This window comes from Heliangelus exortis, chromosome 20 (assembly GCF_036169615.1).
Source record: "Heliangelus exortis chromosome 20, bHelExo1.hap1, whole genome shotgun sequence".
NCBI classification, from domain to species: Eukaryota; Metazoa; Chordata; class Aves; order Apodiformes; family Trochilidae; genus Heliangelus; species Heliangelus exortis.
Window position 1 is genome coordinate 6862521 of NC_092441.1, and position 27751 is coordinate 6890271.

The window sequence follows — 27751 nt, forward strand, 5'->3', positions numbered from 1 at the left end:
GGCGGCTCCAAGTCCTTCCCCTGATGCCTCCTTGCGTTTCCCCAAACCTTGTATGCCAGGAACCCTTTTCCTTTGTGACTTTACTGCTTACATTTTGCCCTGTCCCCCTCTCTTGCAGGCAGTATTTCAGATGCAGTCAGTGAAATGCCTTAAGTGTCAGGAGGAGAACCGGGTGGTGTTACCGTGCCAACACGCAGTGCTGTGTGAAACCTGCGCCGAGGAGGGCGAGTGCCCCATCTGCCATCCCAACAGGCCACTCTCTCTCCAGTCGTGACCTTCCAAGGACACTTGTTCTAATCATATCGTGTAGAACTTTTTAACTTTATACATACGTACATATATATGTATGTGTACATATATATATGTATGTGTAGATATATATATGTATATATGTGTGTGTATGTGCATGTCTGTGTATGTGTATATATGCACACACACGCCCATACACACATCAAACAAAAAATTAGTTGCAGAGCACTTTTTAATATTTTACATCCTGTATCTAAACTGCCCCTCACCCGTGCCCCACTAATTCTAACTCTTGAGGAACTTTGAGAGCTGTTTTTAATACAGATCAAAGGGCCATTTGCAAAGAGTCTCTGTTTCTCCTCTTTTCTATTTAGGTGATAACAAATTTTTGACTATTTCCAGAAGGATTTAGAGTGGGCAAGAGGGGCTTCCATGTGCTTTCCAGAGGAAGAGTTGAGATCATGGGGAGGATCGAGGTGGATTGAAATGACTTGTTCATGTCTTCAGTCCCCCTGCTCTTTCACTGACCCAGCGTGGTTAAAGCCTTCCTTCCTGATGGAAGCTCTGCTGGGTGCCTGCCTGGTGGGCCTCACATTGCCGATCTCTGAATGTGCAGGAACTTTGTCTGTCATTTAATCAGCAAAGTTCACTTTTTAATTTTTTTAATGCTCTTTGTATATTTGTACGAAAAGAAGAAAAGAGGGGAAAAAAAAAAGTATTGGACCTAGAGCAAGCCGAGCCCCAAAATTCAGTGACCTGGTGTTCATTGCTGATACAGCTGACATTTCCAGGTCTGACCAGCTGTAGAAGTATTGCCCTTGAGTCAGCTAAAGCCCCTGAGGAAAGAAATACAGGTGCAGAGGTTAATTCTCTCCAGGCACCCCTTTGTCTGGTGGCTGTCTAGAGACTTTTTACTGTTTCAGACCAGATTAATTTTGGTTTAACCACAGGGTTCTGATGCATAGTCACTGCTGAAATGCATGATATAATTCCAGGTAGTCTGAGGATGGTTTTGTTGAGCAGAGTCCATGTTTCCTGTGTCAGCATCTCAAGGGTAGCTTGCTGACTAAGCCCTCATGCTAGAGATCAAAATATGCCTGTGGTGACAGAGGAAGTCTAGTGTGACAAAAGTGCCACCAGCTTAGATCAGTAGCAGCTGAGCTTTCCTGTGACTTTCTTAACCAGTATGTCCACTGGGTTTTTACATCAGGTGGATTGCAGTAACCTGCTGGGATCTCAACCAAAAGGCCTCTCAGTTGACTAAACATTTTTATTTTGCACAGGGATGCTCCCTGTGCCACCCTTCCCTGACCTGGAAAAGCACTGGAACCTCCAGCAGCCCACTGTTGTAGGGAAACTGAATTTTTACCGGAGCCTCTCAGAAAGCTTCATATTTAATGCAAAGACAATTAGGTTTGCTTCCATAATTCCACCTTTCCTTTACATGGAAGGGGTTAATATGCATTCCCAGATGATCTCTTAAGTGCAGCTCTGTGTAGTTCTTTTTTATGTTTTTCCCATTAACTTGTTTTTTGTTTTTTTGGTAAAAATGCTTTTTTTTTTTCCATGTGTATTTTATTGTAACTAGCATCAGTTTTTTAAATTTTTTTTAATGGAGAGACGCTGTTGAGTGACTATTGTGGCTATGTTGTTTGGTTATAGCCTTTGAATGTCTGTGCCATGGGGCAGCACATCTGCCTTGGTCTGATCTTAAGGAAAGACCTTTTAATAAAATAAGTGAACATTTCTTTTTTTAGGAAAAATAAAAAGAAAGAAAAAAAGAAAAAAGTGGGGGGAGATGGGAAAAAAGCCCAATTAAGATAAATTTACTAAACAGTTTTGTAACTAACTTAAATCATAGGAAATAAACTCTTGAATCAGGTCTTTAATATTTATAAGAACCAGAGCTCATCAGCCTGTTTTGGCTATTGGTTTGTAACACTTTTTATTACCATGGTGGTTTACCTGCTCTCTGGCCTCCTGGGGGGACTGTTGAGGGTGACACTGCCTGTAACCAACCCTCTTCTTCCAGCACCCAGCTTCATCCCATTCCCAGAGGGGCTCTTCACTTTGTCCCTTCAGCTGGAATTTGTCCCCTGAGGGCTGTCTCAGCAGGACTTCAGTGGTGATGTGATGCAGGGCTGTCAGGTTCGAGGGGGAAGAGATATATTTGTCCCCAGTTTCTTTGGGGCACACAGCTTAGTCAGTTGGGGTACAAGGAAAATTCCAGGCTAGAAGAAGCGTGTTTTTCCCTTTTGTGAGTAAAACAGTTTCTCTGTTATTAAAACTTATACTGAAGGACCAAAGAACTCAAAACTTCTCCTCTTTCTGGCCCTTATAATTTAACTTTCCATTGCCACACTGCACTCATGGCAGAGCAGCCTGAAGGAATTGGCACTAGCCCTGGGGTGTTGTGTCCCCTTCCCTGTACCCCAACCTATAGTTTCTCAGCACTCTCTTTGCACAAGCACATAGACCATTTCTCTATTTCCTCTGGTTCTTTAAGAAACACTTCCTAAATTTAGGTTTCTATGGATTTGTTTGCTGCTTTAAAAAAAAAAAAAAAGATATCTGAAATGTGAATTATTTTCTTAAGCATCAGAGGGAAAAGAGAACTTCATCTTTTAGTGGTTTGTGAATATTTTGGGGGGGCCACATACGTGACAATTTCCTAACTGAATGAGGTGAGAGTAGGGGGAAAGGGACAGTATTTCTGCCCCACTCCAGCACTTGTTACTGCCTGCCCGAGGCAGGAGGGATGAACTGTGATCACAGCACTGCACTGGAGGCTACAGTCTGTGGTCAGCTTTTGGATGGTGTAAAAATGAAAAAAAAAAGAAAAAAAAAAAAGTCTTGTTGAAATAAACCTGGTGCTAATATGTACAGCCCCTGTCATGTACTGTCATGCTTCCTTCTGAAGCAGGAACTCCATTTACAGGACACACAATAACACATCAGAACTGAGGTGGCTTTTTTGGCCGAGTCGTGCTTCAAAACGAAGTTTTGGTCCACAAGGCTTCTAGATGAGCAGCCCGGTTGGCTGTCACAGAGCAGCCATGAACATGCCTGGGACCTGCCTCCTTATGCAGACTCCTTATTAGATAATATTTTCCTCCCCAAATTTTTGTTTTCAGCTTTGGAAGCGTTCTCCTCAGTGACTGTGGAGGTTGGATGCTTCTGAGCTAAGAGCTGGGGGAGTCTTTGTGTTGTGAAACCACAGTATCTTAAAGGTCAATAAACTTTTACATTATTATGGAAAAACAATATAGAAGCAGATGGCTTAAGACAACACTATCCTGGGTAGATATCAAAAAGCAAGGCTAGAGCTGTAGATGATAGCCAGGAGCTAAAGATTTTTGGCATCGCTTTGGGCTAACAGGACCACTTTCAGATCATCTCCAGCCTTAGATGATGTAGCCACAAGCCAGCAGTGGCACAGGAGGGACTGGGGGAGTCTCAGAGCTGGAGCACAACATTTTCCTTAAGCAGAAACCTCCCCCCCCCCCCAAAGGGGCTGGCTGCAGCAAAACCCTGCCCAAGGGTTTGACACGTTCCGTACATCTCTGAAGCTGAACCTGAGCCACTTGCAAGGCTTGTGCAGCTGAGACATCGAGAAGTCCTTACCCTGTGAGGAAGCCCATAACGCTGAACAGACTCAGTAGTTCATTGCTGTGCCACCAACCTCCAAACCTCTTTTTCTCCTTTTCCCCCATCTGAGAAGGAAGAATATTACCAGTGTTTTCCTCCAGAATTATAATAATCCTTGGAGTGATGGCCAACAGCAAAAAAATAGATGTTACCTATGTAAAACCTAGTATTTTAAAGGTGAAATATTCCTGCAAACTAGTGACTGCATCGGAGAGATTTCTGGGGCTTCCCCTCTCCGTAGCTTCCAATGTTAAAACAAAATAAATACAATATACGTTTTTAAAAATAATAATACTACACACTGCAGTATTTCTGGTGGCAATTCTTGACCAGTCTCTTCCCTGCTTTCCCCAGGAGGAAGGGCACTGGGCAGAAGAGCCCCTAGTCCATGTAGAAGTTGGCAGAATGGTGATCGGTGGTGTGTAAACTGTGTTGTTGATTCCATGTATAGAACTGTGATTTCAGCTGTCGTTCTCTCGTACTCTGTAAATATGTGTTTTGGCTGTCGGAAACCTGGTTTAGACTCTTTTCTTGGCAGAGTGAACTTGCATGTGGGGCTGGAAAGAACTCAATCTGTGTCACAGTTTCCAAGGGCAGGATGGATTTGGTTGTTTTTTGGTTTTCTTTTTTTTTTTGGTTGGTTGGTTGGTTGGTTGTTTTTTTTTTAGAGGACAATAAATTTTTATTTTTTTGCTAAGAAAAAAAAATAAATCCTAAAGCAGTGTGTGCATGTGTGTGTGTGCATGCGTGCCCAACCCAGGTGGGGTGTGCAGCCCCCAACTCTCTGCCTGTGCTGGGGTGTGGGAAGGTGTGGGGAAGTCTTTGTGGTGGATCCCTGGAAACAATATGAGGAGAAGCTGAGAAGACTGGGTTTGCTGAGCCTTGAGAAGGCTTCAGGGAGACCTTATTTTGTTGTTCCAGTGCTTAAAGGGTGGCTGCAAAGAAGATGGAGACTCCCAATTTACAAGGAGTCATGTGGACAAGACAAGGGGCAATGGGCACCAGTTTCTCCTGGGGAGATTCTGTTTGAATACAAGAGGAAAATCTTTCACTCTGAGGACAGTCAGACGTTGGAATGGTCTCCCAGGGGATGTGGTGGATTCCCCCACTTTGGAAAGTTTAAAGTCTCAGCTCTATAGGGTGCTGGGACATCTCACATCAGTAATAGTATCAGAAGGTTTGGACCAGGTGATCCTTGAGGTCCCTGACATTTTGTGATTCTATGAACAGATTTTGTTCATAGAGGGCCAGTTTTGCTTTCTCCCTTTCACACAACTTTGAAATAATTTCTCCCTGAGCTCCCTTCTGGATCAAAGCCCTTTTTCAGGGAGGGGGCTTCCCATTTACAGTCAGGGTGCAATGGAAGACGGGGGGAATCAGTGCAGTTAAATGGCAAAACCACAGAGCAAAGCGTGTTTCGTCACTCAAATTCCTGGTCTGGACAAGAGGTCTGGACCCCTGCAAGAGCCAGGCTGAGTGAAGGTGAGCTCTGCCTGCCCCCATGTGCTTGTGCTGCTGTGAGGGACACGAACATTTAAATCATTACATAGATGGTTCCATGCATTGGCACCCAAATGAATGCATGGATCCAAGAACTGCCTTTTATTTTTGGTCTAATTCATGCTTCAAAGATACATCAACCACTTACCCTTAGTCCAGTCAGAGCAATAACCTGAATTACTCAATTTCAATTATTAGTAATGCAATAAAATTGGTAGACATAAGTGCCCACCCCCTTTCCTTGTATTGTGCAGCCATCTGCCTGTGTCGGGGTTCTTCACCACTGTGATGATGATGATGATGATGATGGGGATTTCTTCCTTCTCAGCATTGTATTTGCTAGGAGCTGGTTTTGTGGGCTTCAAGGCTTATTTTTTTAATGCTTAGGCTATTTTGGTCCATGGGATTAGTTATGTGGATTGTTTAGGATTTGTAAGTCCCTCTGTAAAGGGTGTGATTTGGGGTGGGAGAAGACCCACACACAACTGTCCAGAGCTGAGTAAAAAAATAATGAAAAAAAGAACCAAACTAAGACACCTTGGATAATAAAATGCAAATGACCTCAAAACTGAGGGTAGCCCATGCCACCTGCTCACTGGGCCATGCTATCTGCTGCAGCCTGGGAGACAGTCAGCCCAGAGCAAGTTAGAGCACAACCATTTTTAAACATCCAGCTGAAAAAAATGAGCTAAAACCACATACAGACCTGCAGCCACAGATAGCTGAGCATGGCACTAACGTGTGAGGCTGATGACTGGCAGGTACCAGCACCAAACGGGCTGCTGAGCACAGGCAGGGGGGTTCCTCTGCCCAGCAGCAGCAATCCTGGCTGAAATGAGGTCCTGGGTCAAGCAGAACCCCTTCTCTGGCATCTTCTTTCCCTACAGAAGGGGACTGAGACCAGTGATTCAAACCAGCAAATGGCTTCTTCGTGTGCAAGCAGCCCCTTAATCCCTCCTGCTGTGGGTTTGATGGAGCCTGGCCATGGCACACAAAAACCAAAGGAGATTTTTTTTTTTTCCCCACCCCCCACATGGAAAGCTTGACCTGAGCTGACCCAGCAGCCGCTCTGCCCTCTGAGAAAGCAGCTGGTGCTCAGGCACCGGGAGGATGATGCTTTTAATTCCCAGGGACACAGCAGATCCCAGCTGCCTGCTGCTGTGGACCAGGCTCAGCCCCCCACCCCTTGCAGGGTGGGGACAGAGGCAGCTCCAGATTTATAATTTGGAATAGCTGCAACTAAAACAAGCTCAAAAAAAAAACCCAAAAAACCAAACCCCAAAACCCTCACAGCAAATAATTAGCAACCAAAACAAACAATCAATCAAAAAGAATACAAAGCTCAATGGGATGCACAGGGAGGTGCCAAGCCTGAATCCTGCAGGGTCCCATCCCTTCTCCCCCAGCACCACACAGCCCTGAGGACACCCTCGTCTGCCTGAGGCCCTTTTTTTTTTTTTTCATCTTCAAACCACCACTCACTGCTCATCCTAAAACTCTTTTGCTGTGCTTGAGCCAGACCTGGGCTTTATGTGTGTCCTCAGGCCAAACCTCAGCTCCATCAGCACACTGAGTAGCACCAGCTGTGCTATCTTCTCAGTTCTGCCTGCCTCCAGCTTTCCCAGCCCTTTGATTTACACCTCAGTGTAGGTGATGTTTCATAACAACCCGTAACACAAAACAACACAACCAGAGCCTCTGCAGAGGGAAGCATCCCAGCCAATTCAGCACAGCCAAGCCCTCACCAAAGGCTCAGCCACCATCCCAAAGCTCCAGACTCAGCCCACTCATCAGCTTTGGTGCTTTTAATTTAAAATAAGAGGCTTATTCACAAGAAAAAAAAAAAAAAAAAAAAAAAGGTAGGTTTGGCTAAGGGTTGTCTCTACCCTAAGTATATGTTGATGTGCTTGCATTGCCCTGTGGCCGAGCTGCAAGCAGCAGGGCTGGGGACATGGCCAGGTGATGTGGCACTGGCAGTGACAAGCTAACAGAGACAGGCTGGGACAGCCACACACTTTCACACCCCCTGTGTAGTGTTGCTAGTCCAGACAGGCAAAGAAATCCCCTGAAACACAGCATGCCCACCCTCATGGGAGGATTGCTACCTGGAGGTGGAGGTAAGACAGATGCTGGGAGGTGGTATAGGGACAGGGACCCCTTTTGTCCCTCCCCCATCATACACAGATGGCTCCAGCTCCAGCACTGGCAAAGCTCGCAGCGTCCCACGGGGCAGACCCCCTCATTCTGGGACCCTGTTCCTCTGCCTCTCTCACTCCCTCTCCTTGGACTGCTTGGCCCGTTGCTTGCGGAGCTTGGCGAAGGTCTGGGCCTCTCGGTCTCCCTTCCTGGACTCCAGCAGCTGGAGGATCTCATCTGCCAGAGAGGAGGGGAGGGATGGGGGTACACCTCACCACAGCCCCCTCCCCACACAGTGGGGCCTGAGGGAGGCTTGGGGGGACTCAGTCCTGCTGTGGCACCACAGAATGTTTTAGGTTGGAAGAGACCTCCAAGATCATCCAGCCCAACCTTTGACCAACACCATAATCTAACTACTAAACCATGTCCCTAAGGACCAGGTCCAAACACCTTTTAAATACCTCCACGGTTGGTGACTCCACCACTGTCCTGGGACATTCCAATGCCTGACAACCCTCTCAGTGAAAAAAATGTTTCCTAACATCCAGCCTAACCCTCCCCTGGTGCAGCTTCCATCCATTCCCTTTGGTCCTATCACAGTTTACTAAGGAGAAGAGGCTGTTTCCCTCCTTGCTCCAACCTCCCGTAGTTGAAGAGAGTTATATGGTCTCTTCTCAGCCTCCTCTTCTCCAGACTAAACAACCCCAGCTCCCTCAGCACTTCCATGTCCCTCTTCTAGTGAGGTGCCCAGAACTGAACACAGTACTCATGATGTGAGTATCGGGAACCACGTACCGGTGGGTTTGGGATGGGTGAGGGGCAGGCGGGTCTGGGGCACCCGTCCCATGTCAGCCTGGTCCTTCTCAGCATCCAGACCAGGCAGGTGGCAGAGGGGGAGGAAGGCTTCACCCTCCAGGTCGTTGGCCCCCAGCGTGTCATAGTCAAACACGGTCAGCAGCAAGCAGGCCCCCTCCTGCCGGCACTTCTCAGGGGGGATCAAGCTGGGAGGGGGTGAGGGGTGGGGATCACGATGCAGGAGGTACCATCCCCATCCCATTCCACCCCTCTTGGGCCCAAAACTCAGCCTTCCCTCCAAGAGACCCCCCAGCCTTCTCCAGGGTGATGCGCTGTGCCCCCCGCCACCACCCTGACCCCAACTCCTCCAAAGCACAGGACCCTGGCACAGCCCCCCATCAGCCTGCAGGACCCCAACCCCCACCCTGGCACCCAGGGATGAGCCCCCAGGGGGGTTCAGGGGATGAAATCCCAGTCCCTGAAGCAGCCCCACAGGAGGGGCTGGGTGGAAGCATGGGGGGCTGCAGGGACTGAGGGGTGGGGGTAGGGGGGGGGGGAGCCCAGGGGATGTCAGCCCCTACATACAAGTCGAAGGTTTCATCAAAGAGGGGGTGCAGCTCATTCCTCTTGCACTGGGTGGTCCGAGCCACCACCTCAGGGAACTCATGTCGGGGCTCCAGGGTGAGCTGGACAAAGGGGTCACTCGAGCCTGGGGGAGTGCAGACATCAGCCCCCTCCCCATGGCTGGCTGGGCCCAGTCAGGGGGGCTGGAAACCCTTGGGGGGGGGGGGGGTGTGGTGTCAGAGCATCCTCTCACACCCCCGCATTCCCCTTCCCCTTCTCAGCCCACACTCCTGGGATGGTGCCAGAGCATCCTCAAGCCTGCCCACACATCCATGGGACAGGAGTGGCTGCAAGAGGAGTGACCTCTCCTGGAGACCTCCCCGCATGACAGCCAACCCGAGAGACTGGCCCTTCTTACCCTGGGGCACACACACACACACACACACACACACATATCTCTCTCTCTATATATATACATAAATTATTATTATTATTATTATTATTATTATTATTATTATTATTATTATTATTATTATTATTATTATTATTATTATTATTATCTGTTTTCCACAATGGACAACAACTCCCTGCCTTGGCTGCCAGCTTGTGTTGCAAAGTGAAGGCAGCAAGATGTGAGCACAGTGTCCTGCCTGCTCCTGCCTGCCACATGCCCCAGGACCACCCTGGACTGGTGGCATAACCCCTTCTTCTTTCCCAAGTCTACCTCCTCGGATGAGAAAACAAAGTCCCATTCACTCCAAGCACTGCCAGCATCTCTCCTACCCAGGTGGTGTACTGGGGAGGGAGGACAGGGGGTCCCAGCCCACCCACACCCACCGTTGGAGTCCAGTGGGATGAGGTTGACAGCGTTGAGCACTTCCACACGGAGCTTCTGCTCTGAAGGGCAGTACAGGGCTTTGATGGTCACAGCTCCATACTTCTCCGAGTTGGTGTCCAGCTGAGGGATGGAGAGCACAAGAGTAAGGGCACTGCCCATCAAGCATGCTTGCAAAGGTGATGCCTGTGGCCTGGTGGAGGCTGAGTGGGTATTCTGGGGTATCAAGGGGTGATGGGCATCCTCTGGGATACAGCTCAACACCCTCCTGCCCAGTCCTGGGGCAAAGCTAGTCCCAATAGCCCCAAACTGAGAGGGTGGTAGGGTTTCCATGGGTAGGCTGTGACAGGGGTGGGCACCATCCAGGCTCCTACCTGCTGCTGGATCCTGTTGCTGAAGTATTTCTGGATGAGCTTGCGGCTGGTGGCGGAGCAGAGGGACAGGTGGGTCTCCAAGGACTGCAGGGAGGACGAGAGGTGACAGTCAAACATACAGACAGGTCCACAGCCCCAAGGGACACCCCGGGGACCCCCAGCATCTCCTACCAGGAAGGCTGCAGTGCGGAGGGTCTCCAGAGGCAGCCCACAGCCCTCAGCATAGAAGCTGTCCTTCAGGCTCTGGGTACAAGGATGCCATTAGCAGACACCCAAACCCCCCCTCCCTGCCAGTGCCCCCCTCCTTGCCCCCCTCTCTGTGGTACCTTCAGGGCACAGTGAAGCTTCTTGTAGTGCTGGGCTGAGGGGACCTGCTGCCCTGCAGCTGCTGAGAGCACATCTAGGGTGTGATGCCAGAGGAGAGCAAGGAGGCTGGGGGGGCAAGGGAAGGCCACTGTTAAGGTGTCCAGGGTGGTGGGTTCGGGGGTTTGGTCTTCTGCTGAGGGACTTTGAAAAGCCCCAGAGGGAACCAGCTCATCTCCCTGGACTGAGTGGGCAGCCCCAAAGGGGGATGTCCCTGAGTTCCATGGGACTGGAAGGACACTCCAGCCAAGGGACCGTGACACTGCTGGCCCCCACCATGGTGCATCCCCAGGGCCCCAGTCACCTTTTGAAGTTCTCCTGGACTAGATGCTCATTGAGATACTGCAGCTCTGACTCCAGGAACTTCATGAGTGGGATGATGGACTGCAGCAAGAGGACAGGGGTGTTGGGAAGGGCATGAGGGTCCCATACCCAGCAGGGCACAGCACAGAGAGAGGCAGAGAACTGCTGGATGGAGCCAGCAGGGCAGGGTGGGTCTGGCTGGGTTCCCTCTCACAGTGAGGACATGGGCAGGCAGTGCCCAGCCTGGTCTTGATGCCAAGGCAGGCATCAACTGAAGCATATGGAGGTCTCAGTCCCAGTGCTGGGGTGTCCTGCGTCCCATGATTGAGGCAGGGAGAGGTGGGGAAGGGTGATGGGGGCCTCCACCAAACAGGCAAGGGTTATTCACAACTGCCCAAAAGATGGTTGAGGAAGGGCCAAGTCAGGTACTTACGTCCTCAGGTTCCTGGGCGTCATTGGAAGATGAGAGCTCCTGGATGTGTCTGGCAATGCCCTTCTCCAGCTGCCAGGGTGAAATGCACAGAGGCACTTGGTGTGTGCCCTCTGTACTAGCTTCATTCCCAGGTCCACCTGGACTCCATCCCAAGAGCACTGTGGGCTCCAGCCCCCCTTAGGTGAAACCTCCCCACTCTGAGCCAGGGTGCAAGGAGAGTCAGTGGCAGGTTGTCACCTTGGTGGCCAAGGCTTGCACCACATCCCGGATTTCGTGGTCCAGGCAGGAGACAGCACTGTCAAGCTGGGTGTGCAGCGTGTGCTGGATCTGCTGCCGGTCGATGATGGTCCCTGTGCGCTGCTCCAGCTGTGCCCAATCCAGCTGTGATGGCAGCTTCAGGATCAGGAGCCGCAGCTGCTTGATGTTGTTCACCACGATGCAGAGCTGGGAGAGGTGGGTCTGCTTCAGGGTGTCTCACACCCCCCTGGTGCATCCATCCCCCAGGTGATCCATCTTCATCCTCATCCCCCTCTCCATCACTATCTCCATCCTCATTCCCATCACCATCCCCACCTTGCTCTCCCCATTTCCCTCCTGATTCTCCAGAATTACAGCTATTGGGGTGTCCACTGCTCCCCTGAAAGCCAGACTTGGGATGTCAGCTGGGTGCTCCTCTCCCTCTCTGTCCTGAAACGACAGCCAAATCCTTCCTCTCCCTCCACAGTGGACCCTGCCCTGATACCAACCCTGTTGGCTGCTCCACCCTCGCTCTGCTCATGCAGCGACAGAGCCTCAGCCCTCTCCTTGATGAGCCGGCAGTACATCAGGGAGATCTTACACATGTCCTGCAGGGCAGAGGAGAAGACAATGGGACTCCTCCTGGCAGCACAGAGACCACTGTGGTGGCAGAGGAACCTGCCACATAGGCATGGGACACTGGCCCCATTCATGGGGACATGTCTCCAAGACCAGGAGAGGGAACTTGGGCTGCTGATATTTTTAAGAATAGCATCTTACGAGCATTAGGGACATGGTGTAGTGGTGGATTTGGCAGTGCTGGGTTAATGGTTAAGACTTGATGGACTTAAAGGTCTTTTCCAATCAAAATTACTCTTTGATTCTATGATCTGGCAGCAGAGCCCAGTGTACAAACCTCCACAAGCTTCACCATGATCATAAAAGCTTCCTCAGGGTCTGGCCACTTAAGCTGCTGCCAGGTCTTCACGATCTGGGCGTAGCAGGTAGACAGGTCAACAGTGGATGTGCTGTGTTTGTTGTGCTCCCCAAAGGGAGTCAGCTGGGAGGGCAGAGAAAGCAAGACCTAGCACAGGCTCATCAGCTTGTGTGGGCTGCCAGAGAGCAGAGAGGGACAGGGCACAGGGATGTGGTGTGGGGCAGAGTGGGATCTGCTGGTCCAGGAGACCACATCCTTCATGATGCATCTGGGAGAGGAACCAGTCCTGGGCTGCAAGAGGTACCTACATGGTGGTCTCGATGCTGTAAGCCAGGCACCATGGCAAGGTGCAGAGGGAGCCGAAGTGTCCCCAAGGGACAGGGGAATATGTTCTCCTCCCTGGCTTACCTGGTCCATCTGGACGGCCCTCTGTGCCCTCTCCAGTGCAATGGTATAGGCCTTCTGCAGCCACTGGGGCACGGCTTCCTTGAACCACTGGTGGAAATTGCTCAGAGCCAGAGGTCCATCCCTGTGGATGCAGGCACCTGATTCTCCAAACTGCACAGCAATGGCATGGGGCCATCACTCCTCCTCGCTCCCACAGACAAGAAACTGCCTCAAGGCAGAGGCAGCAGATATCAATCTTCACTTCTCTGGAAGTTGAGGTCTCCATCAACTCCACTCAAGGGATGACCCTGAAATCCTTCTGGTGATGCTCACATCACCACCAGCCACCATCAACCAGGTCTTCCTGCCTTGGGTTTAGTGATGGAGGTGAATGGGAAGGATGTGGAGTTTCTCTGAAATAACTGCTGGTTCCCCCTCCCAGCATCTCCCCCCTTGCCTGGTTGGTACCTCTCTGGGACAAGGTCCTTCATCCGATAAAGCTCCTGCAGGTTCATGTAGAGCTGGAAAAGGCTCTCAGCTGTGGGCTTGGACATGCTGCTGTCAACCTCCTGCAGCTGCTCCTGGACATGCTCTGCAACCTGGCAGTGACCAAGAGAAGAGGACAGCTGTCAGTGAGGCTCCAGCAAAGAAAGCTTGGCCTGCTGTGGGGTCTCTGCAGCCTCGGGGTGAGGGTCAGCTTGGGGGACTCCTCTTCCCTCTGAGTGACATTTCAGGACATTCATTGGGTCAAGTGATGAGATGACAGTCACTTTATGGGTGTGCAGGAAGACAGTTCCCCCAGCGTGCTCCCTTTCCAGGTTTGAAACAACCATTTGACACCCGAAGAGTGGCCAAAAATCTCAACCTGGTTTGGGCCAGGCTAAAGATAATTTTCTGTCTTGTACTTTTTCTTTCAGCTAAGTCTCTTGGAAGTAGCTGCACTTGCTGAAATTAACAGCAACTTTCTCAGACAGTGTCTGCTTCTAGGACTGATAATGCTCAATGTTTATAGTTACTGCAGAGTGCAGAGCAGCCCAGGTTCACTCACCAGCCTCTCCAGCTCCAGGTAGGCAATGGAGAAGAGATTCAACTTCAAGGTGCTGCAAGAGGGAAACAGGGAGTCAGGAGCCTGACAACCTCAGCCCAGCAAACCCTTCCAGGCCATGTCCTTGTCACAAGGGCAAGGACAGAACAGCTCTGAGAGGCAGAAATGGCACCACAGATGCTAGTGTGGAGCCCAAGAGCCAAGGAATGAGGCGTGAAAGTGCCCTGTCCCTCTTGACCCCAGGGAAGGTGGATGAGGTGGGATCAAGCTCTGAAACCTACTTGATGAAGAATTTATTCCAGGTTTTCTGGCACTGCTGGAGATCTCCTATCACCTCCAAGAGCAGCCTGGACAAGGCTTTACCATTCTCCTCCACACTCTGCAAATGAAAGACCAGCTTGGTTTGGATGCTCACTGATTTTGACACGTTCTGAGCCTTATTCTGCTCTGATTTATTCCTATGCTCTGTTCTCGTGAGGCAGCAACCAATCATTAGATACACATCAGGAGCAACAAGAAGCTCCACCATGTGCTTGTGGAGCTGGGCTGGGGACCAGCTCCTGCTCTCCTGAGCATCACACCAAGACCTGAAGTTTCAATGCACCTCGACAGGTGCAGGTAACACGGCTCATGGTGTTTAAAGCTGGAAACCCAAATGCCTTGGCTCTGTCAGAAAACTGGAGAAGCACTGTCTCTGTCTTGTCTTCCCATCTCCTCATACCTCCCACCCCCAGCCCAGCAAATTATTTCTTATACTGTCAGAGAGTCAGAGCTGGGAACTGACCTTCACCATGGGCTGGAGGTGCTGCTTCTTCATGTGGAACCACTCCTTGGTGCCTGACTGCAAGAGAGGACTCCTGGTGTGATGGCAGGAGGAGCAAAGCCAGCTCTGTCACCCCCTTGACTCTCCCAGTCCCCTGGATGTTGGCAGGACCCAGCTTCACATGGTGGGAACCACTGGCTGAGACCACCAAGTTGAAAAAGGTCAAGTATTTTCCCCACCCAGGGTGATCTGTGTGGCTTTGCTAAGGTATGGGCTTTGGGCAGGGATGGATGGGGAACAAGAGCCACAGGATCCCACCTCCTCACAGCTGGGAAGGGTGAGAAGGTCCTGGTACCTTGAGTGCCGTGGAGACCATCTGGGGAAGGTCAGGGCTGAGTGTGCACAGCTCGTGGAAAGCTTTCATTTTGCACATCTGGACCATGACCCTGCAAAATCAGAACCTCCAGTGAAACCATGAGAAACAACCACCTCTCTCCCCTGGACACCCTACCCAAACAGACCTTCCCCTCCCAGCATTTCCCATGGGGGGCCCAGGACAAGGGGCAGGGTGGGACAAGTGTCACCACAGCCTAGAAAGGGGCAAAAAGGGCTCATGTGGGTTTTATGCTCAAGCCTATACCCATCCCAGTGTCCATATGACCCCGCTAAGCAGCTGACACAGGTGCTCTACTCACCGGAGCAGGGACTGCAGCCTCTCCGTGGACCTCGGGACAGAGAGGGGGAAAATGATGCGGTACCTTCGGATGAGGGAGACCCCGTAAGTCAGCAAGGACTGGAAGGACTCAGCCAGCTCTGCTTTCTGGGGAGAGGGAAGGAAACCTCTTTGCAGGAGGTCCATGATTGCCCTGACAGCAGTGATGGAGGAGGGGGACAGCGGTGCAAAGGGTGAGGGTTGGTCCTGGTCCCCCTGACAGGTCACTCCCCAGAAATCCCACCTCTGTACCCCACAACCTCCTGCCATTCCTGGAGCACAGGGAGGGAAATGGTCCCACAAGGTGGGAGGCATGGGGCACACGTGCCCAGTGCCTGTCTCCAGCATGGTGCTGGAGCCCCCTCACCTGCTCTGACCTCAGGCGCTCCTGCACCCACTGGTACTCGATGCTGGTGATCTGGTGGAGCAGGCAGCTGCTGCTGAACTCCAGGCTCTGGTATAGTTTGCTGTATGCCAGCCACTGCCTGGGGAGAGGGGAGAGGCTGGGCTGAGTCCCTAGAAGCTGGAGGCACCCTGTGGCCAGCATGGGGGTCCCCCGCCCATGACTATGGCTGGGACTGCAGGGGCAGTACCCAGATCTCCTGGTGCTGCTTGGGGCAGAGGGGCAACAACAGCCACATGGAGCTCATGGGAGAGACCAGTCCCAGGAAGGTGTCAGGGCCCTTGCCCCCCACCCTGATGGTGACTTACTGCTCCCCAGGAGTGGGGCTACTCACGCCATGACCTGGTGGAAGTCGGAGAGGTCCTTCTGTGTGGCGTGCAGGTACAGCACGGTGCTGGCAGCTTTGCTCAGCTCCCCATCCCAGGAGAGGTTGCCAGCCTGCAAGGATGCAAAAGGAGGTGACATGTCCTGGAGCCAACTGAGTGAGGAGGGGAGCAGGCACAAGGGTGAGGTGTGTGGCAGGATTCCAGGAGGGATGGGTACTCCGTATGGGTGCCAGGCATCATCATGACCCTCCTCCATGTCTTCTTTCAGCAATGACTCAGGTGTGGTGGGGTCCAAAGAAGCCCTTACCCCTACCCAGCTGCTGGAGAGCTGCTTTTTCCCCACCTTACCTGGTGCTGCAGGATCTCATAGGACACCAGCTGCTGCAGGAGGTGGCGATGGACGGTGTAGCTTGGCTGTGTCCGGCTGCACGTCGTGGCCCTCTGAGAAGAGACAAGGCATAGAAACCACGTGTACCATGATCACAGCTGGCCTGAACACACAGGGACACACTCAAGGAGTGGGGATACAGGAACCCCAAAAGCATGGGACCCTGTTTGAAGCCGAGCAAGAGGGTACAGGTGCCTCAGGAGTGATGTCCCACACTGTCACTGGGCTCAGGGGAGGGTCAAACAGGTTTCCAGATCATGGTGCAGGCACCTCTGGAGCTGTGACCCCAGGAGACAGGCAGCTGCCCCGTCCTGCCCAAGGCAATGGGAAGGGACCCCCATCCCCTCCCCTACCTTCTTGTGGGTCAGCAGGAACTGCAGGTGGCACTGTCCCCGGTTGGGGTAAGTCTCAGTCCGTGGCTCCAGCTGGTACCAGTGGTCATTCCAGCAGTGCAGGTCCTGCAGGCATGGAGACAAAGGTGAAGCCCTGGGCAGCATTCCTGGGGGAAGGATCTTGCTCAGGACCAGGTCCCACAGCATTAACGGGTTGGGAAGATGCTGTATTGGATAAGTCTAGTATTGAACTATAAATGAAAGATGCATAATCACTGAGTGAGGGTGTTGGAGGGGCTGGGGCCACCTGCCACCCAACCAGGGGACCTGGCATCAATTAATGGCTCTGAGATGGGGTCCTGGGTGAGGATCCATGGAGCTGGGATCCTGCAGGAAGTCACTTAGAGGAGAAGTTACACTGTAAGGCTCACCTTCAGGCGAAGAACCACATTCCCCAGGAAATCATCCTTCCCTTTGTCTTTGCGAGCCTCTTTGAAGATCCTGAAAGGCACGACCCAGTATGGATGACGTGAACACAGACCTGCCATCCTCCCTCCCTCCTTCCAAAGGCTATTTTTAAGATCCAGCAGGCAAATAGGAGTTTTCCCAAACCCTTTTTCCTCAGCAGGGGTTCGAGCCACATTAGCACCAACCTTTTGAGGCCGTGGAGGTCTGTCAGCTCCCCCAGCTTATGCCGCACTGACTCCACCATGTCCGAGTCCCTGTGAGGGTGGGGAGGAGGAAACTGAGGGATTGCAACCCAGGTCAGGGTGGCTCCCATCAGCAGTGCTGGTGGAAAAGGGAAGGTGCTGTGAAGGTGGTGGGGGGGGATGGGAAACCAACTGCCCAGCACATCTGCAAGCACACAGCCTCTCGTCATAAATAAAATCAGGGCTCAGGACCAGCCCTGGCTGGAAAAAGCCAACCTGGTCCCATCCTGCTGTGCACTGCTCTGGCAGGAAACAATGGGGAGAGGGACTCCCAGCTGGCTTCTGCGGCTTTTGAAAGACTGAAGAACCACCCCAGGGACCCTCCCAGGAGGCAGAATCCCACCCAGGGCTGGGGATCTGGGTGGCTGGCCAGGGATGCTGGCACTCACCACATGTCCAGGTGGAAGCTGGCTGTCTCTGTGTCTTCAAACTCCCTGTAAGGCACCAGCAGGGTGCTGTTACTCAAGCAGCAGCCAAGGGACCAGCAGCAAACGGGCAGGGCAGCCAGGGATCACAGGCAGGTTACTCCTCCATTGGGGGAAACCCCAAACCACCCCAAACAGGCTGGTGCCAAGGGAGGGATTTTTGCCATTTTCATCTCCCTGGACTTGCTGCACGAGTCAGAACAGAAACCTGGCAAGCCCCAGTGAGCATCACACCAGCTGAACCCCAGCTCCTGGTTGGGTTGAGTGGTGAACCCCCCACCCATCCACCCCCAAGAGCCCTGGGCACCCCCTCCATCCCCCCCCCCCCTACCCCAAGCAGAGCCAACAGGTGATGGATTACAGGAAAAATGTCTCATCCCACACCGGGCTGAGGGTCTGACTTATGACTTGTGTGCGATGGATCTGGTCTTCAGGGATGAGGTCTTTGACCACAGCCTTCATCCGCCTCTTGTGGTTGAGGTGTGCTGGTTCCTGGCTTCTGGCCTCGATACCCAGCAGGCAGTATGGGTCACTGAACCCTGGGAGGGTAGAGGAGTCCAAGTCCCTGTCGGGAGCAGCAGCTGTCCCTTTTCTGTTGGGATATCCCTCTCCTCAACTTACCACTGACGTCTTTCCCCAGAATCCCCTTGGCTTCCTTCACGGTCGCTTTCAGGCAGAAAATTGGGCTCTGGAAGAATGAAAAAAGTAATGATTAATGTGAGGGGGAGCAGGGTGACCAACACTGCAAGGCAGGATGGGGCTCAAGCAGGTGATGACTACACCATCAGCTGCTTTTCAGACCAGTAAATATCTCCTGGGTGATTCCCCTGAACAGCCCAGGGGACCCCCAAAGCCCAATCATCCCAGCCCTGCAGCCCCCCAGCACCACCCCGATGCAGGGACACCCCCCCCCCCCCAGGCTGCAGCATACTGATGAAACTCTCTCTGTGTACCTCCAGGTCCTTGACCCGCTGCATGATGACACTGTGCTCCTTCTCATCCATGCCAAAAGCCTGTTGGAGACATCAGGGTGGGTAAGGGATGGACCATAGCTGGAGAGCAGCTAGGGACTTCCTCCACCCCCTGGGAGCCAGCTGCAGCTCCAGGAGAGAGGAGCAAAAATCCCAGCAGAAGGGCTGTGGAGCTGAAAGCTCTCAGGGGATAAACTTCTTCCCAGCAGCCCCAGCCTAAGATAAATATTTGTCCTTAAGGACTGTATCTCCCAAGCTTTCCCAGCTCTCCAGCTGGACACTGCTGCTCTGTCTTTTAAAGCTCTTCTTAAAAGCTTCCCCCGAGTGCTCCACAACTCCATTAGCTGGGAGGGTGGACGTGCAAGGGTCAGGTTTTGGGGACCCCACTGGGGAGGTGGGGACCCACCTTTTGTACATAGGCATAGAGCTCCTGGGAGTCAGCGACGTGGTGGTGCTCGGGTTTGCCCAGGCGGTGCTGGATGGTGTAGAGAGCCTCCTCATAGAGCAGGGACAGCTGTGGAGGGAGCACCCACACCTCACATGGGGCCAGCAGAGCAGGGACTTGTTCTGTGCATGCCCCAGGATTAGCAGTGTGTCCCTCCCCACCAGCCCCACAAGCTCCTGGCCACCCCCTCTCCCAGCATCCAGCCCTGCACAGCCACCACTGGCTGTCCCTGAGGAGCATCTTCAGGACCTGACCCATGTCCCTGAGCACCAGCAGTGCTGCCACCCCCTCTGGTTTCACCAAGGGTGACTGTGGCAGAGCCACACTCATACCTCTTCTTTGGAGAACCGGTGGGAGAGATCCATCTGGAGAAAGAAGAGAAGCAGAGAAATTTCCCTCAGGTGTAGTGACAGAAGGTGGGTTTAGGAGGAAACCATAGCTGGGCAGGGAAGAACAGCTGGAATGGGATGGCATCACCCACAGTCCATTGAGGTGGGATGCCTCAAAGGACATGGTGACACTCCACAGCTGAGAGGCCATGTCCTCTGTGGGGCAGCCTGGTGGCTTCACTACCAAGCCCCATTAATTGAGAAGGGGTCGGTGGGCATGGGAACAGCAATTTGGGGTGACCCATAGGAGGCTATAAAAGCCAGCAACCCACCTCTGACCCCACAGAGATGCTTGATAGCCACGCCATAGCCAGCAAAACCAGGCTGGAGGAGCAAACCAGCAAAGGGAGAGGCCATATCCACAGCAAGTTGCTGCAGGCTGGGGAACACAGATGTGGGCAAGGAGACACCAAAAGCCATCAGGATTTGTGGCATAAGGCCCCTTGCCAGAAAGAGTACATTGCTTGTTGTTGAGCTGAAGGTCCATTCCTGACTTGAAGGGTGCCCAGCAATAGCATTTGCTTTCCAAAGGTCAATTACATTAAAACAAGAGCAGGCACAACCCAGCTCCAGCAGTGCTCAGCCCCAGGGCTGGTCGGAGGTCCTGATACCCACACAGCCACCATCATCCTCCTCCTCAAACATCACCTCCTACTCATCCCACCTCTGCATGGCTTCGGCGAGGAGATCAAACCACCACTGCCAAAAATACCCCTTTTCCATGGCAAACCCCATCCTCACCCCCTTCTCCCTCCTGAGGCTGAGCCCATCCTGCAGCTGCTCCTCTAAGCCAGGGTCTGGATTCTCCCACCACCGTGGATGAGCAGCTCATTCCTGCTGCGGAGCTGGCCAGGTGACTGTGACTGTCATGAGCTGGGTGACACAGCCAGAGGGAGGGGGAGTGGTGTCCCTGTGTGTGCCACCCCCTATGACTCCCACTGCTGCAGCCTCTGGCAGTGCCAAAAAATTATTAGAAATTTAAAAAGTAAGTTTGGGCCTTTCTGTGCCCAGGGACGCTTGCTGAGCATGGCCCTCAGTGCTCAGCCAGGGCAGCTGGGGTCAGAGGAACAGCCCAGCCCCACCTGGGGGTCAGCCCAGGCCCTGGAATGACCTTAGGATCCCCCTAATGGAAAAAGAAAGAAAAAAAACCCCAAGAAAACAGAACAAAACAAAACAACCCTCCCCCCAGCTAGAACATTAACATTTGCTTATGATCTGGGGCTGGCATAATCCCCTGGCCATCTGGACTAAATTCAACTCCCCCTCCCCAGTGAGCTTAACCCTTGAGTCGCTTTTCTCCCACCTGACTCCACCTCCCCTCTTTTAATGGCTGAGGGGTGCCAGGGTGGTTCAGCAGCTGCTGTGAAATGGGGACCTGCAGCACCCAGGAGGGGCCCTGCCTGCTCCTGCCCGGGGGATCATCCAACTTCTGCTGCTCCCAGCACCATCCTGCCTGCACAAAGCAAACCCAAACCCAAGCTCCATCCCAAAACCTTCTGCTCCCCCACACCCTCTGCCTTGAGGAGCCCCACAGCAGGGTCACAAGCATGGAGGGGAGAGAAGAAGGACTTTATTTCCCTGCTGTCACTATTTATCAGCAAGGCACTGCTACAAGGAGTAGCAGGAGGGGGTAGGGGGAGGAATCGCTGTTAATTTGGGAGGGGGTGATCCCTGTTGCTCCTTTCTGTCATGAGGGATGGGGGCTGTGGGATCTGCTTTGGGCTGGCCCATATGTGAACAGGACTGGGTGAGCTAAATCTGTCCTGAGCCACCAGGATGTGTTTACTGCTGCTAATCCCCACACCGAGAGCCCAGCTCAAATCCAGGAGCGGTGTTTAACTCCTGGAATGGTGCTCAAATCCAGGTCTGGATAGAGCCACCTGCATCCCCATATCCCATCAGCTGCAGCCGTGTCACCCATGCTCAGCTGTGGAGAGGTGGCACTCAGGAGGGTGGACATATCCCTGGTGGGGTGGACATGCCAGCAGGACAGATCATCCTGGTAGTCCAGCACGAGGGATCATCCTGGCAGCAGGAAGCAGAGCAGCAGCTCCATGGGGACAGATGTGGGGACACCCTCTGTCCAGCCACTGCAGAGGAGGTTGGTTGGGATGGCCAAGAAGGGCTTAGGGGGGGGATCTGCTGGCAGTGGGAAAGCCCAAGGGGCTGTAGCCAAGCTAAGAGGGAACCCTCAGTGGTGGTCCAGAGCTGCAGCCATGTCAACACTCCCCCCCCCCAGCCCTCAGGGGAATGTTCACACGGGCATGGCACCTCCGCCTCACCACCCCCACTCCTTGCTCACCCTCACAAAGCCTCTCCCCAGGACATAGAATGGTTTGGGTTGGAAGGGACCTTAAAGACCATCCAGTTCCAACTGCATGGGCATCTCCCACTCAGCCCCGGTTCCCCAGGCCCCCAGGGACTGGGACGCTCTCATCCTGGGTGCATCCAACCCAATCCCCTCCCCAGGGCCGTCACACCCCAAACAAACAAACTCCCCAAGCCCAAACACGCTCCCCAGGACTAAGGTCACCTACATCAGGGCTCTGGTCCCCGGGCAGGGTCCCCGCGGGGGTCTCCCCAGCAGCAGCCATCTCGGGGAAGGGGATGCCCAGCACTGAGCAGGGCAGCGACTGCAGCTCTGCCTCCCGCTGCCTCCTCTCCCCTTCGCTCGCATGCTGGGAGGAAACCACAGCCCTTATCTGGCCCGGGCCGGTTTGGAGGAGCGGAAACGCCCGCAGACCTTCCCCGAGAACAGCATGGGGATGCGGGGCCACTCCCCGCCCCCTCTCCTCCCCCCCTCCTCCCCCCCCAATCCTGCCTTCCCACCGCCCCCTCCTGCGCGGACAGCCCCTCGACCTTGGGGACCTCAGGGTCCTCAGGACCACAGATGGGACGCGAGCAGAAGGACATGCAGCCTCTGCTGCTGTTTGTGAGAGAGGAACTGGGAGCAAGTGGGCAAAAATAGGGAAGCTGAAGTCCAGCAGGGTAATGGGGTGGTGAGGAGGATGGACAACGTGGAGGATGGACAACGTGGAGGATGGATTTGGGATCCATTGTGCCCTGCAAGCACAGACCCCACAGAAAGCAGGAGACATTTTCTGCCCTGGGGGTGGAGAGGGTTTGAAATGCCGAAACCTGCAGGGCTGGAAATCCCCACAGCACCCGGGTGTTGGGTGAGGATGGGCTGAGAACTGATGGAGTCAGTGCACATGCCAGGGATAGCACCATGAAAGGGCTGGTTACCGAGAAAAAAGCAGCAGGAAATGGAGTTAAAAGCTTGTGCTTTACTGGCAGCTTTCATTCTTGTGAACACTTTATCTGATTGCAGCTGGCAAGGCAGTTGCCTGTCACAGGCCAGCAGCAGCAGCACCCACCCCTCCCAGATCTCTATCAAAACGCCTGCCCTGATGCAAATGGCAGGGGGAGGCACGGGTGGGCACCAGGAAGAGCCACAGCTCAGGAGGGGGCCACAGAAAGGGCTGGTTTGATCCTGGATGCCCGATCATAGAATGACAGAATGGTTTGGGTTAGGAGTGACTTCAAAGAACATTTTGTTCCAACACCTCTGCCATGGGCAGGGACACCTCCCACCTGCCCAAGTTTCTCCAAGCCCCATCCAACCTGGCCTTGAACACTCCCAGGGATGGAGCAGCCACTCTGCCCTTTGCTGGCAGAAATGCTCAAAAGTGTTTGCCCACCCCTGCCAGCCTCAGCCCTGCCTTTGTCCAGCCCAGCATTTGCTTCACTGCAGGCAGACAGTTCAAAGGCATCTCCTCCCTTGCTGGTAGGGAGGATATGGTGTAGGAGGCAATACCCACTCTGCCTCTCCCTCGACACACTCAAATGCTGCTTTATTGATCTGGGACATTAGTGCCATGCTCCACTGCAGAATGTTGTCAGTAGGAAGTAGAGAGGTAGTGTGCACGGTGGCATTTGAAAATGGTTGCTGTCATCTTTGCTTTTAGCTTTGAGTGCAAAAGCCAAATGTGGCCTAGTAAAGAGCAACCTCAAAGACAAAGGCAGGACATGGACACAGCATCCCCTACCTGTTCATGGCTTTTGCTGCTTCTTTCCAAGAAATAATGACAAGAGATTAAAAAAAAAAATATTAAAAAAAAATTAAAAAAAAAATTAAAAAAAAGGCTCTTACCTCAAGCAACACAGAGACAACAACTGCTAAGAGTTAATTCTCAAACCCACTTCCCTGTAACACTGAAGAAATAAAATCTGCTGCAATTATCCCTATTGCTGAGCAACAGGCAATCATTCTCCAGCTAAGAGCTGGTGACTGATGTGGAGTTTTGCAGGTTTTAGAGAGGAAAAGCTCAGCTTCAGGGTGGAAGTGTCTGTTAGAAACACTGTCCCCACCAGTTCCCCAGCTGGTCACTGCATTGCTTGGGGTCAGTTTGTAACAGCAGCTGGAGATGCCCAGCAGCACATGTCCCTGTCACAGGCCAGCATGGCCCTTAGGGAGCCCTCTGTGCAGGGCTCTAGGGTTTTGAGCTTCTGTGTGTGCTAAGGGAGAGTTGTCATCTTGTTTCAAGACCAGCAAATATCCCTTTCCCCCCCTTTCCCTGGGGGAGGGAGGGGGGGGGAGTGCATTTACCAACAGCCACCTGCTCCACAGAATACCCATGACAAAAACCACTGATGAAAATATCATATTTACACTTCAAATTACTCATCATTCAGTAAATAATAAGAAATGCTCTAAAAGCAGCTCAAAAATTAGCAGATTTCCAGGTTAGTAGAGCCAATCCCAATGCCCCAAACCTGCAGGCCAACTGGTCAGGACCTTGCAAAACATCCCAGAGACTCCAGGTCAGGACCTGTAAAGGGACTTGGTTTTCCTAAAATTGCCCTCCCTCCCCACAATATCAATCTCCCCTCCCAAAATAATGACCCAGGGGCATGTGCTGTATCTACGTACAATACAGACTGAACTCAATATAAAGTACAACCCTCCACTCCTTTAATCACAAGTCATCTCAAAAAAAAAACCCCTTTTACTTACAGGCTTTGAGGCTCTTCCCCTGCTAGAGGCTGCCCCTGTGTAAATCCAGTTCACAGTTCCCTGGTGTACGGGTTAGAGGTGCTGCTGACAGACCAAGCTCTCCAAAGAACAAGAATTATCTCCCTCTTTAAAGGGTATTTTTCTTTAACAGGAAAACTTAGTATGAAAGGACCCTCTACAGGCATTGAAAGCAGTTTATCTCCCTACCTTCTGGCTTGATGATCCCGGAGCTGCAGCCTGGCCTCACCCTTATCTCAATCTCTTGGCTGGAAATGGGCGAAGAGTCAAAAAATTGATTTCAACATGTCCCTCCCTCACTTCTCCTTTTACACACGGAGTCCAATGACTCTGCAGAGCAGGCTGTGCCTGCCAGAGTGTGGCAAGGTGTGCAGGAAAAGCAGAGCATGGAGGAGAGGAAGGGGGTTTTAAAATGAGAGCAGGAACGGTCCCACTCCCCCCCCTTCCTTAGGACTCCCTGTCCAAGGTGCCCTCCTGAAGGGTCTCTGGGTGCTGCATGCTCTAGGACCAGTGATTTCATACCCAGGAGGGATGTCAGTCACTTCCTCTCCTTGACTGCTATGGGGCTTTCCAGTAATTTCTGCCCTGACCCCTTCACCTTTCCTTCCACAGGCTCTCCTGAGTGCTTTGAGTCCACCTCACAAAAAATGGTCATGGTACCTGGGAAGGATTGGGGGAGATACGCAGCACCCCCCACCCCATTTGGGACATCTTAGAAGGACATCAAGGCAAACCCCAGACTTCTGGGAAGAGCAAAGGGGACTTCCAGCCACACCCATGGAGCAGGGGGGTTGAGAAAGCTGCATTTCCCCAGGCAGGAGCATGGGGTTGGCATGAGACCTGCTGGCTCCACTGTGGGGACATCAAGGACGGTTCCAGCCACACCACCCACGAGGTGGTCACCACCCTGGTCACCCTAAAGGGGGTCACAGGACAGCCCCAGCCCTTCCAGAAGAAATCCCACCACCATTCCAAGCTCTGATGGCTGCTACTCTGAGATGGGTCCCAAAAAGGCAAGTACAACATGTCCTGCCCACCCAGACCCTGCTCCTCTGCCATTTCCCAGGGACCCAGAGTAGGGGCTGACCTGCCCAGACACCATCCTAGCTCAAACCCTGTGTCTGGCTCCATGCTTGGTGGCACAAGCCAGGGGGAGAACACAGCCCCCCCTTTCAGCTCTCTGCCCTGTCCTTTAGGAGGTCACATACTTCATGTCCAGACCTGGGTGCTGTTTGTTAGGCTTTCCCGTGGCAGCTTTAAAATGTTTTCTCCATCACTGCCGTGTGTACACAGCAAATATTTCTTCCCCTCCCTCTCCTGGTGAGATGAAGTCAGTGTCAGCCACTAGATTTATCCTGCCCTCGCTGGGAACACACAGATTTCAAGACTGTTTCAGGACATGGAATTGAGAGCAGCAGGAGCTACAGCACATGCATGAGATGAGGAAGGATCAGGGCAGAATGTTTGTCAAGGTGGAAGAACCTGGGGCTGGCACCCAGGTACCAGGTGTGCCCCCTGTTGTGTATTCACCAGCTTCTTGCCTATCCTGGAGCACACACCCCAAATTATGGACCAGCTGCAGCACCAAAATGGTCCCCCCATGGCTCTTCCACTGCTCCACACGTCAGAGCCCCCTGAGGAGCCCACCAAGCCCCAGGGAGCTGCACGCTTGGACTAGGGGAGGAGATTGCAGAGCAGAACCTTCACACTGCCCCCAGATCCCAAACAGACACACCAGAACCTGGAATGATACTGCAGCTGATCCATGTTGGGAGGGGAGTGTCCATGTCCCAGCCAGAGCCCAGCCCTCACGGAGCAAAATAGGTGGTGGAGGAGGAGAGACTGGAGTTGAGCAAGGGAAAGGGAAGGTTTAGAAAGGTGGGATCTGCTGAACCCAGCTCACAAATGGAGTCCAAGCTGGTACCTTTTGCTCCAGTATCCAGGGACTGTGGGAGGTGGCTGTCAGGAGGCTGGGAGGATGCAGCAGGTGGTTCGTGGATATCTCCTGGATGGCAGGTACAGGTCCCTGCTCCTTCTCACCCTTCTGTGGGTCTCTTCACATCCCGTTGTGGCCTCTCCTGGCAGCACAGCCCTGGAGCAAGAAGGGTGCTGAAATACCAGTTTCCAGCTGACTCATGTGGGAGAGCAGACATGAGTAATACCCAGCACAGCAGCAAAGAAAACCCTTGCTTAAAATGCAGATTTCCACCCTGCACCTCCCAGCATTTCATACCCACCCACAAAAATTAAAAAAAAGCACAACACCCACATTTGTCACTTGGGCTACTCGTACAGCTTTAAACCCCAAACCTCCTCTTGATCACAGCCTGTCTTAGCAAAACCCATCTTCTGCTACCAACCTGGCAGTTGTTTATGGCTGGAAATATCTGTGGTGTGACCACCCTGGCCAACTCCAGCTCCTCATCGGTGAGGTCTGGGCTGCTCGGGGCACAGTTGGGTCCAAACTTCACCCCACACCTCCCACCACCTCCAGTGGTGCTTGGAAAGGGAGCTGGTACTGCAAACCCATAAATCACAGAGATACAATTTGATAATTAACTGCTCAGAGAGTGATGGAAGCCCTCCTGGTACCTGAGTGAAGAGACAGACAGAGAGGGCAGGCAGAACCGTGGTCCCTGCAACCATCCAGCTCGTCTCCCCAAGCTATTAATGCAAAATAATAATTTAACTTTTTTTTTTTTTTCCCAATATTAAGTTGCACAAAGCGAGAGTGCTCAAGGTAACATCTGGGCAGGATGGTGTGGAAGAGGACTTTTGCTTTTAGTGAGGAGCATTCCTGAGCAAGCACACACACACACATCATCCTTCCAGGGTAAGGACCCTCCCCAGGCCCCATGGAAAACAGCAAAATTTCAGGGCTGACAGTAGGAAAGATGTCAGCCGGGCCTGCAGTTCCTGCAGCAACAGTTTCCTTGCATAAGAACTCAAAGCACTTTAGAAATACCCAATTACACCACAGTCCCCTGCAGGAGGGAGGCAGGAGCAAGGTGCAAGGGGAGATTTCTCAAACCAGGAGCCTGAATCA

The 27751-nt window shown here is 52.7% G+C and overlaps 2 protein-coding genes across 18 annotated transcripts in view; one reads left to right on the plus strand and one right to left on the minus strand.

The window, feature by feature from the left end:
* The window catches only part of UNK (unk zinc finger), a 47989-nt gene extending 43580 nt beyond the window's left edge, over positions 1–4409 (plus strand). For all 12 annotated transcript variants that reach the window (XM_071764569.1, XM_071764574.1, XM_071764577.1 and 9 more), the window contains one exon: positions 119–4409. In XM_071764569.1, coding sequence (XP_071620670.1) covers positions 119–274 — 156 coding nt within the window. In that variant the 3' untranslated portion in view covers positions 275–4409. The remainder of the gene's footprint in view (positions 1–118) is intronic.
* A 1075-nt stretch (positions 4410–5484) lies between these two features.
* Positions 5485–27080, minus strand: UNC13D (unc-13 homolog D). Of its 6 annotated transcripts, XM_071763966.1 has the most exons (33): positions 27066–27080; positions 26630–26797; positions 19614–19646; positions 19243–19350; positions 18819–18878; positions 18487–18553; positions 18227–18404; positions 17830–17874; positions 17384–17452; positions 17162–17231; positions 16752–16856; positions 16359–16451; positions 16019–16122; positions 15649–15766; positions 15265–15389; positions 14925–15015; positions 14591–14647; positions 14088–14185; positions 13810–13861; positions 13230–13360; positions 12783–12903; positions 12354–12497; positions 11947–12045; positions 11438–11644; positions 11201–11269; positions 10769–10848; positions 10428–10533; positions 10273–10344; positions 10102–10185; positions 9730–9850; positions 8914–9037; positions 8329–8534; positions 5485–7770 (listed from the first exon to the last, which is right to left on the minus strand). In XM_071763966.1, exons 3-33 carry the CDS (start codon positions 19644–19646, stop codon positions 7667–7669), a joined length of 3141 nt encoding a protein of 1046 aa, XP_071620067.1. In that variant the 5' UTR covers positions 26630–26797; positions 27066–27080; the 3' UTR covers positions 5485–7666. The 6 variants fall into 6 exon arrangements, with proteins under 6 accessions (XP_071620067.1, XP_071620066.1, XP_071620065.1 ...); XM_071763965.1 differs by lacking the exon at positions 27066–27080 and having other exon boundaries at positions 26630–26843; XM_071763964.1 differs by lacking the exons at positions 26630–26797; positions 27066–27080 and adding an exon at positions 24895–24975.
* Between the last annotated feature and the right edge of the window lie 671 nt (positions 27081–27751).